Source organism: Alternaria rosae (genome assembly GCF_020736505.1).
Source record: "Alternaria rosae strain MPI-PUGE-AT-0040 chromosome Unknown BKA58scaffold_6, whole genome shotgun sequence".
Taxonomy (NCBI): Eukaryota; Fungi; Ascomycota; class Dothideomycetes; order Pleosporales; family Pleosporaceae; genus Alternaria; species Alternaria rosae.
In genome coordinates, this window is record NW_025763575.1 from 1,084,641 (window position 1) to 1,098,647 (window position 14,007).

The 14,007-nt window shown below is 53.0% G+C and overlaps 6 protein-coding genes across 6 annotated transcripts; 2 read left to right on the top strand and 4 right to left on the bottom strand.

The window, feature by feature from the left end:
* Positions 1 to 1,049: 1,049 nt before the first annotated feature.
* On the top strand, positions 1,050 to 5,751 carry BKA58DRAFT_362589 (uncharacterized protein; the record flags this gene model as incomplete). Its single annotated transcript, XM_046168811.1, has 3 exons — positions 1,050 to 1,202; positions 1,333 to 1,754; positions 2,136 to 5,751. 3 exons carry the CDS (start codon positions 1,050 to 1,052, stop codon positions 5,344 to 5,346), a joined length of 3,786 nt encoding a protein of 1,261 aa, XP_046024223.1. The 3' UTR covers positions 5,347 to 5,751.
* Position 5,752: 1 nt separating this feature from the next.
* BKA58DRAFT_386672 (mannose-6-phosphate receptor binding domain-containing protein) lies at positions 5,753 to 7,259 on the bottom strand. Its single transcript, XM_046170493.1, has 3 exons — positions 6,776 to 7,259; positions 6,160 to 6,664; positions 5,753 to 6,060 (listed from the first exon to the last, which is right to left on the bottom strand). Exons 1-3 carry the CDS (start codon positions 7,129 to 7,131, stop codon positions 5,902 to 5,904), a joined length of 1,020 nt encoding a protein of 339 aa, XP_046024224.1. The 5' UTR covers positions 7,132 to 7,259; the 3' UTR covers positions 5,753 to 5,901.
* Positions 7,260 to 7,376: 117 nt separating this feature from the next.
* BKA58DRAFT_430051 (ergosterol biosynthesis ERG4/ERG24) lies at positions 7,377 to 9,520 on the top strand. The gene is made up of 2 exons (XM_046173053.1): positions 7,377 to 7,661; positions 7,720 to 9,520. The coding sequence occupies exons 1-2, from the start codon at positions 7,588 to 7,590 to the stop codon at positions 9,131 to 9,133; spliced, it is 1,488 nt and encodes a 495-aa protein (XP_046024225.1). The 5' UTR covers positions 7,377 to 7,587; the 3' UTR covers positions 9,134 to 9,520.
* Positions 9,521 to 9,531: 11 nt separating this feature from the next.
* BKA58DRAFT_192425 (uncharacterized protein) lies at positions 9,532 to 10,903 on the bottom strand. The gene has a single exon (XM_046165640.1). The coding sequence runs from the start codon at positions 10,605 to 10,607 to the stop codon at positions 9,723 to 9,725; it is 885 nt and encodes a 294-aa protein (XP_046024226.1). The 5' UTR covers positions 10,608 to 10,903; the 3' UTR covers positions 9,532 to 9,722.
* BKA58DRAFT_192424 (uncharacterized protein) lies at positions 10,904 to 12,984 on the bottom strand. The gene is made up of 2 exons (XM_046165639.1): positions 12,077 to 12,984; positions 10,904 to 12,027 (listed from the first exon to the last, which is right to left on the bottom strand). The coding sequence occupies exons 1-2, from the start codon at positions 12,683 to 12,685 to the stop codon at positions 11,200 to 11,202; spliced, it is 1,437 nt and encodes a 478-aa protein (XP_046024227.1). The 5' UTR covers positions 12,686 to 12,984; the 3' UTR covers positions 10,904 to 11,199.
* A 377-nt stretch (positions 12,985 to 13,361) lies between these two features.
* Positions 13,362 to 14,001, bottom strand: BKA58DRAFT_440780 (uncharacterized protein; the record flags this gene model as incomplete). Its single annotated transcript, XM_046173776.1, has 2 exons — positions 13,362 to 13,744; positions 13,794 to 14,001. The coding sequence occupies 2 exons, from the start codon at positions 13,999 to 14,001 to the stop codon at positions 13,362 to 13,364; spliced, it is 591 nt and encodes a 196-aa protein (XP_046024228.1).
* Positions 14,002 to 14,007: the final 6 nt, after the last annotated feature.

The following is a 14,007-nucleotide window of genomic DNA, read 5'->3' on the forward strand; positions in this document are numbered from 1 at the left end:
ACATATTGAAGGTATGACCATTGTTGAGAGTCAACCGCAACATAATGAGACAAAGCGTTGAGTCAAATGAACGATTTGCCTGTCATTAGGAAGAAGGGCGTTGAGACTAGAACAATGCAAAAACAACGCTTGGTCGCTAGAAGTTCGAGAAACATTGTGATGATTATAAGAAAGTCATCGTAAATAAGCCTTGATCACTGTGAACCAGGGAAGTAAACAGATGTAGTGTGTAGCGATACTCATCGGTTCTTCGGTGAAAGTTCGGACAGTGGCATTTGAGAAGTCGAGAGATGGATGTGATAACAACCGCTCTATATGCGTGCACAGGTACCTGCGCTAGCCGGAAGCCATTTTGTTAAGCGCATTGAAAGCCTTGGTGCGCTTTATGGCTGACAGATGCGTAAACAGTAACACTGTCATTCCGAGTGTATGTGGGTGGCCGGGGCACCTTTGTACCTTCGCAGCATATCCAGGAAAATGATCCAGTAGGTACGATACTACGAATAGCTTCAATATACTATATGAGTGCTGTACTAGGCTCCCGTTCCTGCCGTGAATAGATCGCGTCGTAGTGAGGAGCTGCAGGTAGGTATGGGTAACGATCGAGATAATCTCTATTGGCGTTGTGCAAATGCTAGGACTTTTGAAGGTAGAACACGATGATCGTGTAGAATGATTACAGTTGTGATGTTATGAGATCACAGAGTGAAGGTTTCGGACGGAAGGACGGCAGCGAGGGATGCGTCGAGAGGCTTGGCGTCATGTGCTGGCGTGTCTTAGCGTGTTCAGGCGCGTTTGCCCCGCTGTTTCCTCTGCAAGACCGTTGGTCACCTCGACCGCATTCAATTTCCTCATTCACCGTTACACGCACTAGCGACGAACAGCTGGCCAATGCTCTAATGTGTTCAGTCACACCATCCTGCAAACTCCGCCATCGCTAGCTCGCAAGCTGCATGCACCCGTGGGTAGCTCCCGCCTAACGCGTCAACCCAGCTTCTGCATACATTACTATACTTCCGCAGCATTTCAGTCATGAGCATAATCTAGCAATGGACTGGGACGACTTTCATCGACGCGCCAAGCGTGTTGTGCCACAACAGGAGCTCAAAGCACGCCGGTGCTGGATTGGTGTGCTCGATCACCGCAAGTCCACCCAGGATGAGTTCAAGGAAGCCGATTTCATATGGATGATAGGCCACAACGTAAGCTCTACAGCCTTCCCCATCCAAGAGATAGCGATATTTTGACGGTATCAATGCGCGCGGAATGTACCCAGAATGCGCCGATGTCCTACCACACCCACCTATCGTGGATCCGCTGACCTGCTTTCAGAAAATCCCTATCCAGAAGATTCAAGATACTTACGAGAAACGGCATGATCTTATCGGTGTTCGCATTGGTTATAAAGGCTGCATGGTGGACCAAAGCGACATCGTCAAGTCATTCTTAGTGCCAGAAGACAGCGTCGTAGTCTTTAATGCCATAGAACCGTTCAGCGCAACGGTGCAACATCAGACTCAAGACCCTCCATCGCTCAGGGAAGAGCTCATACAAGCCGAAATTGCGCGTCGACACCAGGAGACGGAGTTTGGTCATGACGCTATACAAACAGCAAACAACCATGCCGACCCTGGAACAATGGGAAGAGAATCAATACGCTATGGTGCTGATAGAGCCTCCACTTCTTCTCATGATGCATCGGGCCATTCGGCAACTCAACACAACCCAAGCTTTGCTTCGCCGTTGACATCGAGGTATACCAGTACTTTGAGTAGCCGCGCGCCTGCACTTGACGCAGATAGGTACCCGCCGTGGTCTCAGTCACGGTCTCCTGTTCGACATTTTGTGCAAGACGAATCTCATCAGCTACCATGGCGCTCTTCTAGTGAACTAAGTACACCATCAATCCCAGTGGACAATTTTCCCCAGGCAAGCTCGCGACCAACGGCTGTTTCAATCACGGAAGGCGTAACGCAAGCTGCTCATCATGAGCCTTCTGAGACGTGTCCTGCGGCATCATCGATGTACCCAATAGATACTCTCGGACTTTCCGCCATCAAGGAGGAGAGACAGTCCCCAGGTGCTTTCTAAGATGCGTCCTTTGCCCAGGGTGGCGGCCGTGTAGAGCTAAAAAGCAACTTTGACCCGGAAAAGATTTTCGACAGAGGTGGCTCACCGGAACAGGTCATTCAAGAAGATTTGGGCTCCGTTGATCGATGCATTCGCCCAATCATTGAGCTACAAGACCCTGATGTCCTTGAGGCTGGCGTCTCCACATCTCTCAAAGTTCTCGCATGCCTCAAATATAGGTTTTTGACATACTCAACATCTAACGCGGAAGCCAGGGCATGGTTACAAGCCATTGAGAAGCTAATTCCTCAGGCGCAGCGAAAGCGCACTGTGGTCGGCGTAGTGGGTAACACTGGCGCTGGGAAAAGTAGTGTCATCAACGCTATGCTTGATGAAGAGCGGCTCGTTCCAACCAATTGTATGCGTGCTTGCACCGCCGTGGTTACCGAGATCTCGTGGAACAGCAGCACCGATCCAGGCTCTAAATACTGCGCCGAGATTGAGTTCATCAGCCAGACGGACTGGGAAAAGGAACTCACAGTCCTTCTACACGAGTTCCTCACCGAGAATGGGTCTCTCTCGCGCGAGGCGCAGGATCCCAATTCTGATGCCGGTATTGCATGGGCCAAGTTTCATTCTGTCTACCCGTCTGTCGCAAAAGATGCTTTGGGTGAATGCACCATTCCTTCGCTCATGTCCAAGCGATCCGTTGTCGACGTACTTGGGACTACCAAAAAGATCCACGCGGCTCGACCTGACTACTTCTACCGAGAGCTCCAATGCTACGTGGATAGCAAAGAGAAAGTCGCAAAGAAGGATAAGAACAAGGAGAAGGTCTCCAAGCCAGCTTTTCAAACAGAGTACTGGCCCTTGATTAAGGTCGTCAAAATCTATACGAAGAGTCATGCGCTCTCAACGGGTGCAGTGATCGTGGATTTGCCGGGTGTTCATGACAGTAACGCCGCGAGAGCTGCTGTTGCTCAGGGATACATGAAGCAATGCACCGGTCTGTGGATCGTTGCTCCTATCAATCGGGCTGTAGACGACAAGGCTGCTAAAACCCTGCTCGGAGACTCTTTCAAACGGCAGCTCAAATACGACGGCGGCTTCTCCAGTGTTACATTCATCTGTTCGAAGACGGACGACATCTCTATCACTGAAGCAATCGACAGTCTTGGGCTTGAAGAGAATGTTGCAGCGTTTGAAGAAGATCAGGAACGCCACGATGAGCAGATAAAGCGAGTCCGGAGCAAAATTCAAGAGTTGAACGAAACGCGAGAGGTCTACAAGCTTGCCATGTCGAGCGCAAATGAGGACATTGAGGTGTGGGAATCACTGCAGGAGCAACTGGACGACGGGAAAACTGTGTTCGCTCCTCAGCCCAAGAATCACAAACGCAAGAACGCTGTGTCGAACAAGCAGTCACGCAAGAAGAGACAGGTTTTCGACGACGATACGGATGATGATTTCGAGGATTCCGATCCCGATGAGTTTGGGAGCGACGATGAAGTGACATTCCAGGGAGAAAGGCAGCGGCTATTCGAAACTGACATCAAGGAGAAACTCAAGGAGCTAAGGGAAACGAAGAAGAATGCTAGGCGAGAAGGGTTAGCAATCAAGCACTCCATCGACGACTTGAAACCCCAAATCCGAGAACTGGAAGCGAAGAAGGATGAAATCAAAGCTGAGATCAGCCGTATTTGCATTGCAGGCAGAAACCAATACTCAAAATCGGCTATTCAGCAGGATTTCGCTGCTGGCATCAAAGAAATCGACCAGGAAAATGCGGCCGAAGAAGACGAAGACAACTTTAACCCCGACGAGGAAATGCGCGACTACAACCAGGTTGCTAGGTCTCTGCCAGTCTTTTGCGTCAGCAGTCGAGCGTACCAGAAGATGTGTGGCCGGATGCAAAAGGATGATGAGGTGCCCGGTTTCGTAACACCAGAAGAAACCGAAGTGCCTCAACTTCAGAACCACTGCAAGAAGCTTACTGAAGGCGGACGTATCCACACCAGCCGCACGTTCTTGACGAGTGTATGCCAGATGCTGACGACTTTCAATCTCTGGACGTCAAACCATTGGACAGATCTGAAGATGACAGACGAAGACAAGCGCAAGCAGGTCAATTACCTACAGTGGCGACTCAGTCAATTGATGGAGGGGTTGGAGGCGGCCATTCGTGCTTGCATCACGGAGATGCGATCTGAGATGAAGTCTCAAATCTTTGACAAATGCCCTGAACTCATCAACAAAGCCATTGAGTTTGCACCAGCTACAGCACATGCTTGGGGTTACAAGGATCAAGGTGGCCTCGCGTGGTCATCGTACAAGGCTGTCGTCCGACGCGACGGCGTTTATCATTCCTCTACAGCTGGCCACCGTGACTTCAACTCCGATCTTGTGGATCCTATTATCAAACAACTAGCAACGGGTTGGGAGCGAGCCTTTCAGACGCGCCTTCCAAAAGCATTTGATGCCTACATCAGCAATTCGAGCACGCTTCTCCACAGGTTTCACGAGGCCATAGAAGAGCGTGCGAGGACCAGCAGAGTCGGCCTGGCGAATCTCTCAATCTTAAAGACACAGGTTTGCAACTACGAGCAGCTCTTCAAGGATCTTGGGGTTACCCTTATCACTCAAATGAACGAGCTTCAGCGCGAAGCGAACCGTGATTTCAGCCCTTGCATCGCAGGCATCATGCATACCGTCTACGACGTGTGCACTGAAGAGCGTGGCGCTGGATCCTACAAGCGCATGAAAGAGCACATGGAGAATCACGTTGAGCGGGAGCGACACAGGATGTTCCATGAAGCGATCGCCACAGTGAACAAGCATCTGAACGATATGTGTAAAGCACTGCAAGAGTCGATGGAGGCCAAGGCCGATGAGATCTTCGTGCAGATGAACAGGGACTATACCCAAGTGCTTGGTGGTGCGGCTGGCAACCAGCCCCTTAATCTACAATCAAAAGAAGAGAGGGAGCTCAGGTCAGAGGTCAGAGAGGTCTTGGAAGGCATCGATGCGCAGTTCGAGCCCATTGCTCGTGGCGACATCTCACCGGAGCAAGGTGCAAACGGTACAGCCGAGGAGGGGGATGAACAGATGGACGTTGATATGGAGGATGACCGCAGCATCGTTGACTCTGCACGGGATTCCGTCGAGGACGATGCTGACGATGCAGCACCGATGCAGACTGAATCATCTATGACCAAGAACGATGGCGAGCAGATTGACAGGCGCGCACGAGTCGACGACGACATCGATGAGATGTAAGTCCGCTCACCACAGACGACACAGCATTTTCTCAGCGATTGATATCCGTATTGCTTCATGGTTCGCTGCTTTATACCCCAGCCGTTAGTTGAATTGTCAAGAGGGCGTTTAAAATGGTATATTTCGTTCCCGAATCAGTTAATATGAAGGGCCACTAGAAAAAAACTGAACACCCTGGAGCCTACATCGATGTTAGGTCACCCACTTCGCATGTTTTCATCTTGAAGTAGTCTGCAGGGCTGTTCGGTTTTTTTCTCGTGTGAGGTGGGACGAACGATCTCTTTTGCAATTTCAGTCGGTACTTCTCCGGTGTGCATGGCGTCTTTAGCCATTCATTTCTGAACCGGGTGGGGACATGGGTACTTGGTGTCAGTGCGTTACCAATGCAGTCTTTCGAAAATCTCCATGAACGTGCACCGTGAAAGTAAACTCATCGGTAATGTATCAGAGTCAACAAGTCTCTTGTTCATGCGCTCCTGAGCGTCTATTGTCCATAACCAAGCCCCGTAAACGCCGCGTCGTTATGCCATGCCCGATACCAATGTGTTGCCACAACTAATCGTCCCACTCCTCATCCAGGTTGTCTATTAACCTATCCTCATCTTCATTCCTCCGACCCCTTCGTCCGCTGTCCTGGCCGAGCGAGACGCGACTGTAGCCCCGGCGGGAAGGCATGAAGCGCGCGCACGACGAAGTAAGAATGATGAACATGTCCTTCACGATGTCAGCAACACCAACAAGACATACGAACGTCTGTCATCACCACCGGGCGCTACTACTACTCCTTCTACGACAACAGCGGAGTAGACTTACAGAGAAGAAGCGCCAGATGCCTGCCCACATGGCGTAGTTGGGCAGCTGTCTCCATCCGCGCTGGTGCATGACGGTGCGTTGGTATACACAACCACCAGCAAAGTATACGGCAACGGCGATCATGACGATGACACCGAAGACGCCGCCGGGGCCTAGGGCTTGGGTATCCTGGTGTACGCCGCCGCATGCGAAAGGTGAGCGGCCTTCGAAGAAGTACGAGCAGTCGTCTACCGCCGCGACGAAGGACACACTGGTTTTTGCAAGCGGGTCCGAGTCGCAAAGCAGCGAAATGATGGTAGTCTTGCGGCGCTCAGTCTTTTTCGAGGGTTTCTTCTTGTCGCCATCGTCCTTGTCATCGTCGTCGCCGTCAATGATCTCGCGGGTGTCAAGAGAGGTGGGTTCGAGCGTGCGCTTGGATTTCGAGGACAGATCTGGGCAGAGCGAACCTCCGGTGTAGTTTAGAATGAGCTTGCGACCGCGGAAGATGGGTTCCGAGTTCTCGAGACTGGAAATCGCAAGGTGTCAGCATTGCACCTCAAAGGATCTTTCTGCCTGGTTGTGAACAAGCACCTTGAATCCCTCCATCTATTACCACTTTGTAGGATGTGAGACTCACCCAATAGCCCACTGCTTGTCTCCTCTCTCGTAGAATGCGCTGACATTCTTCCAAAGACCCTCGTCTAGATCTTGCACCTTGTCCAGCTCCTCCACTACAGGTCCACAGAAGTTGATCGTGAAGTTGGCATTGTAATCGTAGCCCTTGGCATGCCAGCTGCCTTCTTCGCCCTCCTTCTTGCTACTTTTCTTGCCATCTGACTCTGATGGTGGCAGGCGGCGCATAGGGTTCAGGTCGAAGAAGCGCTCGGACGCGGGTGAGATGACGGTACATGGCTTGAGCTGTTTGTCCGAAGCGGCCGCTGCGAATGGGCCCGACACTGCCAGAAGCAGGAGCGAGTAGAGTAGGGATATCATCGCGTAGTTGATCGACGCACTACGCACTGTGAGGGTCGAGGCGTGGTGACGGTGAAGGTGGAGCTGATACGACTGTCCATCTTCGCAACACGTTGACTTCCGGGCGCCGCGCCCCCCATGTCGAGTGCCTTGCAGCGGCAGTAACGACGGGCGGTAACGCCGAAGGTGGTTAGCGTGGCCAAGATGGTGTGTGCGCGTCATTACGGTTGCAATGAATTCCGAGTTCCCTTCCATCGTCTGATGCGCTCAGCCTCATTCATTGCTATATAGGACACTGCACCCGTGGCTGTCTTTGGTTCAGGCGGCGCGACAATCACTATCGGCGAAGACAACAACTGCGACAAGGAACCTTTGTTGTGAAGACGCGACCGGACCCCTATTCCTTGAGCTCCCTCACTTGGCGGATCTAGCCGGAACGGAAAGAGCTGGACAACGCGACAGTTCGACATTGAGAACATGTCGAAAGCGAAGACTGACAAGGCGACCAAGTCGCTGGCTGAAGAACCTCATGGCTATGAGTTCCTAGGACCGTAAGTCCATCCACAACTTTTGCGCGCCCTGACGATCCCAGCGCTAACCTCATTCCAGCCCCGGAGCTTTTATCATCTCTTTCGGTCTTCCAGTCTTGGTGTACGTCTTCACGTTCCTGTGCAATGACATCTCTGGATGCCCGGCGCCTGTCCTTCTTCACCCCTACAGCTTCACTCTCGAGCAGCTGAAGAGGGAGGTAGGGTGGACTGGCTTCTCGGGTCTACTCAACACCCAAGCTTTCATTGGTACTCTGGCCTACTACTTTTTGAGTCTGTTTCTCTACCGATTTCTTCCTGGCCAGGAGGTTGAGGGTACCGAGCTCAGGAGCGGCGGAAGGCTCAAGTACAGGTTCAATGCCTGGAACTCAGCCCTCTTCATCATGACCCTTCTCGCTGCTGGCACCATCTCCCACGGTGCCGAGTTCCCCGTCTGGACTTTTATCACCGATAACTACGTTGGAATCCTGACGAGCAACATTCTCATCTCCTACTTCCTGGCCACTTACTGCTATGTCGCTTCTTTCAGTGTCAAGCACCCCAAGGATCCGTCTATGCGCGAGCTGGCTGCCGGTGGCCGTACTGGTAACATGCTCTACGATTGGTTCATCGGACGTGAGTTGAACCCTCGTGTCAACATGCCCATCTTCGGAGAAGTTGATATCAAGGCATGGTGCGAGCTTCGCCCCGGAATGCTGGGATGGATCATCCTTGACTTGGCCTTCATCATGCAGCAATACCGCAACTTCGGTCGCGTCACTGACAGCATCCTCCTTGTTACCGTCGCCCACACCGTCTACACATTCGATGCATTGTTCATGGAGCCCGCTATCCTGACCACCATCGACATCATCGCCGACGGCTTTGGTATGATGCTTTCCTTCGGTGACCTTGTCTGGGTACCCTTCACTTATTCCATCCAAACCCGCTATCTATCTAACTACCCCGTTGATCTCGGTCCAGTTGGTATTGCTGGCGTTTTGGCCGTCCAGGGTATCGGATACTACATTTTCCGCTCGGTAAACAACGAGAAGAACCGATTCAGGACCGACCCCAACGACCCACGCGTCAAGCACCTCAAGTGCATCGAGACCGCCGCAGGTTCCAAGCTTCTGATCAGTGGCTGGTGGGGTATGGCGCGTCACATCAACTACCTCGGCGACTGGTTCATGAGCTGGAGCTACGTTCTACCTACCGCCATGTCTGGTTACCTCATCAAGAACGCGGCTCAGTCTCCCATCACAGCAACTCAGACCGACGCCTACTTCTACCAGAACAGCTACGGCAAGTACGCCGTGCCCGGTGAGGCCAAGGGTTGGGGTATGATCTTCACCTACTTCTTCATGGTCTACTTTGCCATCCTGCTCATCCACCGTGAGCGCCGCGATGAGGAGAAGTGCCGCAGGAAGTACGGCAAGGACTGGGACCGCTACGTCGAGCTTGTCCCGTACCGAATCGTGCCTGGCATCTACTAGAAGATGTCAAAACTTCTGATTGGGTGTCAAAATTGGGGTGCGACGCTACCGCTTCGCGCGGTTGAAGACGTGCATCCACTATGTTTTTGTTTGTATTTATATCTGGATGCTTAGGATGGAATGCTACTGCAAGTCGGTTGAAGACATACATCCATGTACGACTATTGTGGAGGAGGATGGAATGCTACCGCATGGTCGGTCAAAGACATACGTCCTAGCGAGTTCGAGGAAAGGAATTAGGAAAACGGTTGCAACGCTATCGCGAAGGCGATTGAAGACGTGCGCCGAAAATGTAGGGACAGGTAGATGGACATGTAGCGCTATCGCTCTCGAGCGATCGAAGACGAACATGTCAAATTATATTAATGTTTATTCATATGACACGAGCCAACAATGCAACGGGATGTGTGTTTTTGTATCAAGGTGAGAATACAATTATACTAAATCACTACAGACGTGCTGTCCAGCAGCCAGTAAACCAAGCAAGCCATCGGTACGTCATACCATGCCATCCTCGTCGTGAACCGTAGAGAAAAATAATAGAAATCGTAAGATCATCAACACCATAGGCGAATCATCATCATCAGAATCACCTCACAGCCGCACCCTTCCGATACGTCTTCGTCTTCTCGTCCCACCCATCATCCCCCGCTCTCCGACTCCCCCTATGACTCCTCCTCTCGCTCCCAGCATAATCGCTCTTACTCCTCGTATCAGCATACTTCCTGCCTCCGTAGCCACCCAGCACTAATCCGGCTGCTGTGCCCAGGCCAGGGAAGATCACATCCCCGATTATGGTGCCTGCGCCTGCGCCGAGGAACGTGTCTCTGTTCTTGTGCTTGTCTTCGTGTGCCTTGTCGAATGAGTGTGTCTTGCGCGGCTTGTGTCTGCGTTCGTTGCGCGAGCGATCGCGGTCGCGGTCGGAGGAATAGTCGCGGGTGGGGTGGCTATGGTGGCGGTGGTGTCTGCTAATGTCGCGGTGGCGGGGAGGGGAGTAGTCGTCCGAGTCGGACATAGAGCCTAGACTCGTGCTGCGATCGGAGTCTTGGTCTGCGAAGCGCACGCGCGCGGGTTGCGAGTGGCTTCTGTACGGTTGTAGAGGGGCGCCTAGGTAGCCGTTGTTTTGAGGCATCGGCTGTTGGGGTGGGTAGTAGCCGCCTGCTGGTGGTGTTTGGGGGTATGGCGCTGTCATGGCTTGGGCGTTCTTCTTCTCGGGGTAAAACTGGTGTTGCTGCTGCTGCTGCTGTTGAGGTGGGTAGCCATAGGGTTGTTGTGGAGGCTGAGGATATGCTGAGTATGATGGAGGCGGCGTGTTCACATATGGAGGGTTGCTAACATGTGGTCGTGGAGGTTGCGCGGGTGGTTGTTGATATTGTGGCAGCTTTGGTGGCTGCGGTGGATATGGATTTGGCGGTTGGCTGCCCTGGAGTTCATGGGCGGCCGCTGTACCTAGATAGTATTCTTGTGCTGCCATCTCTTGTGACCTTTGAGGGTGTTTGCAGACGACGTTGCTGCTCTGACAGAAAAACAGTGCGACAGGAAATGTTTGTAGGTATATTGTAGGAGAGGATTCAAATCGCAAAAGACGACAAGATCACAAGGCCTTGGCTAAATAAGTACCAAGAGCGCGTGCAACTGTCACCAGTCCGTAGAAAGTACGACGTTGATACGTCATTTGATCAACGGATCAGCTTCGGGGATGCTTAGCATGCAGGTCGGCCTGTCCGGGGAGCTCGGCAAGCTTGTCAACACGAGGCTCACATAAGGCTGATCTATGGCAAAGTCCGGAGGGAACTTCCGGCACCTTCTTTTGCGCAACGGAACGCTGACGTGATGAAAGAAAAACAGAGAACCGTTGACTCAGAAAAGGCTAGAGTACGCTATTGGATAGTGGTAATGTAATGCCCGTGGGCTGTTGGGGTATCGATCGTGAAAATATGTCTATGCTGTTTTCGACGCAACGCCACAGCTAGACCAAACGCCAAGAAGGAAAGAACAGGCTCCCGCTCCAATGAGCACTCTCAGCCTCTCTGCCTGCACGACACACAAGGCGCTGGGCAGATTTCTCAGGATTTCGTCGCCACACCTGTGGTCACGAGCGGAATGTTCTGCGCTTCTTCGTCGTCTCGCTGGTCTCCATAATCCTTACGCATGGGCACGCCTTCGACTTTCTTGACGTTCTTGCCTTCGTGCCACATCATGATGCCTGCAGCACCCGCCACGCCGCAACCTAGTGCCACAAACAGACCTGTGGCCCATGATGGACGGTCGATACGATTATAGTGCCACATGTAGAAGCACAGAACCACCTGAAAGAAGGTGTTCCATACATTCATCCAGATGACGAAATCCATCTTCCAACTCTTGGTGGGTGGGGCGCGAATCGCCGTGGGTGGTGGGTCGGGGATCATCTGGACGGGAATTGGTACAGCTGGATCTTCGGGATCGACGACGGTTGCACCTGCTTTGTCAGGCAACCGCTCTGAACCTGGGAGCCGAAACCATCCTCGGTGTATGCCAGCAAGACGTCTGATGCCCGTCTCTGTGCGGGCTGAACCTCCGATTCTCCAGCAAGCCCAATAGTATAGGTCACGGAACCTCCAAGGCGCAAGACCAAACCCTGTAACGCAGAAGAGTGCGTTGAGGATTTGCGAGTCATACTCGACCCACTTACGGCGAGGGGAATTGATATCGTCACAGGTAGGTGTACACATAGCGGGTGCGGCGTTACAGAGGAGGAGGAAGAGCATGCCGCCCCAGGCGACGACGTTCAGGCCGTAAAGCGTGATGAGGAAGCCGGCGGGTGTGAGGAACCACTTCCAGAAGCCCTTAAGACCGATCATGAACGACCGCTTCCACGGCAACTTGGGAGGTGGTACGTAGCCGTTGGCGTACTGTTCCATGATTAGCATGTTTGTTTGGAGGCAGGTGCAGAAGACGTACCCGTCCAGAGGATGTCCGTTTCAGCTGCTGCGGCCTATCGTCGTCAAAGTGCTCTGTCGCGGTATCGGAGTCGTGCTTTGATTGTATGCCAGTGTTGAGGCGCTCGTCATGGCCATCGTACCCCGCGACTTGTCGTGTATCCTCCTCAGCCAGAGCAGGAAAGGGTTCAGTGTTCAATGCGTTGCTCGACGATACCTTGCGCTGACCACCGAAGGACGGACGCTCAGATTGATCTATCGGTGATGCCGCGTTGGTGGAAGCGCGCGACCGCTGCTCGTTCTGGCTTGTTCGTGAACCTGCTCTCTTCCGTTGCGAATCTTCGTTCCATCCGTCAGAACCAAACGAACCCTTTCTAATGTCCGATATCGAGGGTGCTTTGGCGGCAGTGGTTCCCGTGGCTGCCCACATGCCGGGCGGCGGGTTTACGTCCATCAGTTTGCCAGTCGCGGTACGGATTTTGTTCGAGACGATCGAGGTATTGGTGGAGGTTCGTTCGCGAGTCTTGGTAGAGGGTGACTCTGCGGTAGGGCTCGATGCATTGGGGTTGCGAATGCCCTCGGGCTGAGGGAACGGTACCGGCGTAGGTACGTTGCTATTCGGGGAAGCCATGACTGCGGAGAGTGAAGTGCACGCTCGCGTTTGTTTTGTAGGGAATTCGCCCCGTTCAAGCGCGTGTGCGGTTCGACGTGTCAGCCAAGGTGGTCGATTGCTGGTACGATTGGCAATGTCGCAGTGCCTTGGCGAGATCCCTGCTTTCCGTCCGCTATCACTTGGGCCGGTATAGGGGTATTGGCGCGAAACCGGCTTTGAGGAATAGCAGGAGCTGTATCATCAACGACATGGTTTCGAGTGCTGGGTTCCCAAGATTATAAGTTGTTGGCACTGGCGTGGTGGGAAGGAGACGGCCTAGATTGTTGCGGAAGCGGCCCCTGCCAACCCCAGACCCACTGACGTGCAGCACGTTTAAGCCACAGTTAGATCGCTATACGGATACGTCGTGACGCGTATAGGCACTTCGCCACATATCCTGGCGCTGAAGACCGCGCGTCACGGTTAGACTTGCGAGATGGCTTAGAGTATTGGGTGAGTTTTGTTTTTCGTTTATGTATCGTGTTCAGCACAATTATACTGCGAAAACACCTTCCTACAATGGTTCCATCGTTCGAGTGCATGGAGTATTGGCAACCGGAGTCGCTCCGACGCGGCCCAACGCAGCCATCGCATTGACAACACAATACAAACAACCAACCTGAACAGTCCGACACCCTCGTTCTCAATCCAATACTCACAAGAAAGCCAGAGCGCCGGCAAGAGCGACAACAAGCGGCATGTCGTGACCCCTCGCCGCGGCAGCGTTTTCTGTTTGCTCTGGTAGACCAGAGCTAGTCGCACTCGCGGCCGAGCCAAGGCTCGAAGAAGGCGTGTCAACAGCGCCGCTAGAGATGGGTGTCTCGCCCTCTGGAATTGACATGGCGCCAGTAGAGTCTTGAGGGGGGATTGATACGTCCGTCACAGTGGGCATGGGAACAGGGGTTGTGACGACCGATATGCCAGATTGCGGTGGAATTGACACGTCCGTCACGGTGGGCATGGGAACCGGAGGGACGATCGATACGTCCGTTACACTAGGCATAGGAACCGGGGGAACGCTCATCATGCTGCCGGTGCCTACCATTGTTAAGCATATTTCGCGACAGGCCGAAGAGGGTGTACTTACATGCCGGGCATGGAGGCTGAACGCAGTCCATGTAGCACGACCATGGGTCGACATCATCAGTAGCGGTCTGGGTCTGAATAGTATAGAGGGCTTCAGACTCAGGCGTGGGACTGACGAATGGCGAGGTCGCGACTGAGGGTGTATCGTCTTGGGCAACGGCTACGTTAGCCAGAAGCAGAAGTGTGGGGATGGAGATTGCTGCGAGCATGACAAC

What these genes read in the sequence shown, in the direction of transcription:
- BKA58DRAFT_386672 (XM_046170493.1), bottom strand. Translation starts at nt 7,131, where the DNA reads ATGATATCCCTACTCTACTCGCTCCTGCTTCTGGCAGTGTCGGGCCCA. An exon ending in GACAAGCAGTGGGCTATTGG is followed by an intron (nt 6,665 to 6,775) that starts GTGAGTCTCACA and finishes TGCGATTTCCAG; the next exon opens with TCTCGAGAACTCGGAACCCA. An exon ending in GCATCTGGCGCTTCTTCTCT is followed by an intron (nt 6,061 to 6,159) that starts GTAAGTCTACTC and finishes GACATCGTGAAG; the next exon opens with GACATGTTCATCATTCTTAC.
- BKA58DRAFT_430051 (XM_046173053.1), top strand. Translation starts at nt 7,588, where the DNA reads ATGTCGAAAGCGAAGACTGACAAGGCGACCAAGTCGCTGGCTGAAGAA. An exon ending in GGCTATGAGTTCCTAGGACC is followed by an intron (nt 7,662 to 7,719) that starts GTAAGTCCATCC and finishes ACCTCATTCCAG; the next exon opens with CCCCGGAGCTTTTATCATCT.
- BKA58DRAFT_192425 (XM_046165640.1), bottom strand. Translation starts at nt 10,607, where the DNA reads ATGGCAGCACAAGAATACTATCTAGGTACAGCGGCCGCCCATGAACTC.
- BKA58DRAFT_192424 (XM_046165639.1), bottom strand. Translation starts at nt 12,685, where the DNA reads ATGGCTTCCCCGAATAGCAACGTACCTACGCCGGTACCGTTCCCTCAG. An exon ending in AACGGACATCCTCTGGACGG is followed by an intron (nt 12,028 to 12,076) that starts GTACGTCTTCTG and finishes ATCATGGAACAG; the next exon opens with TACGCCAACGGCTACGTACC.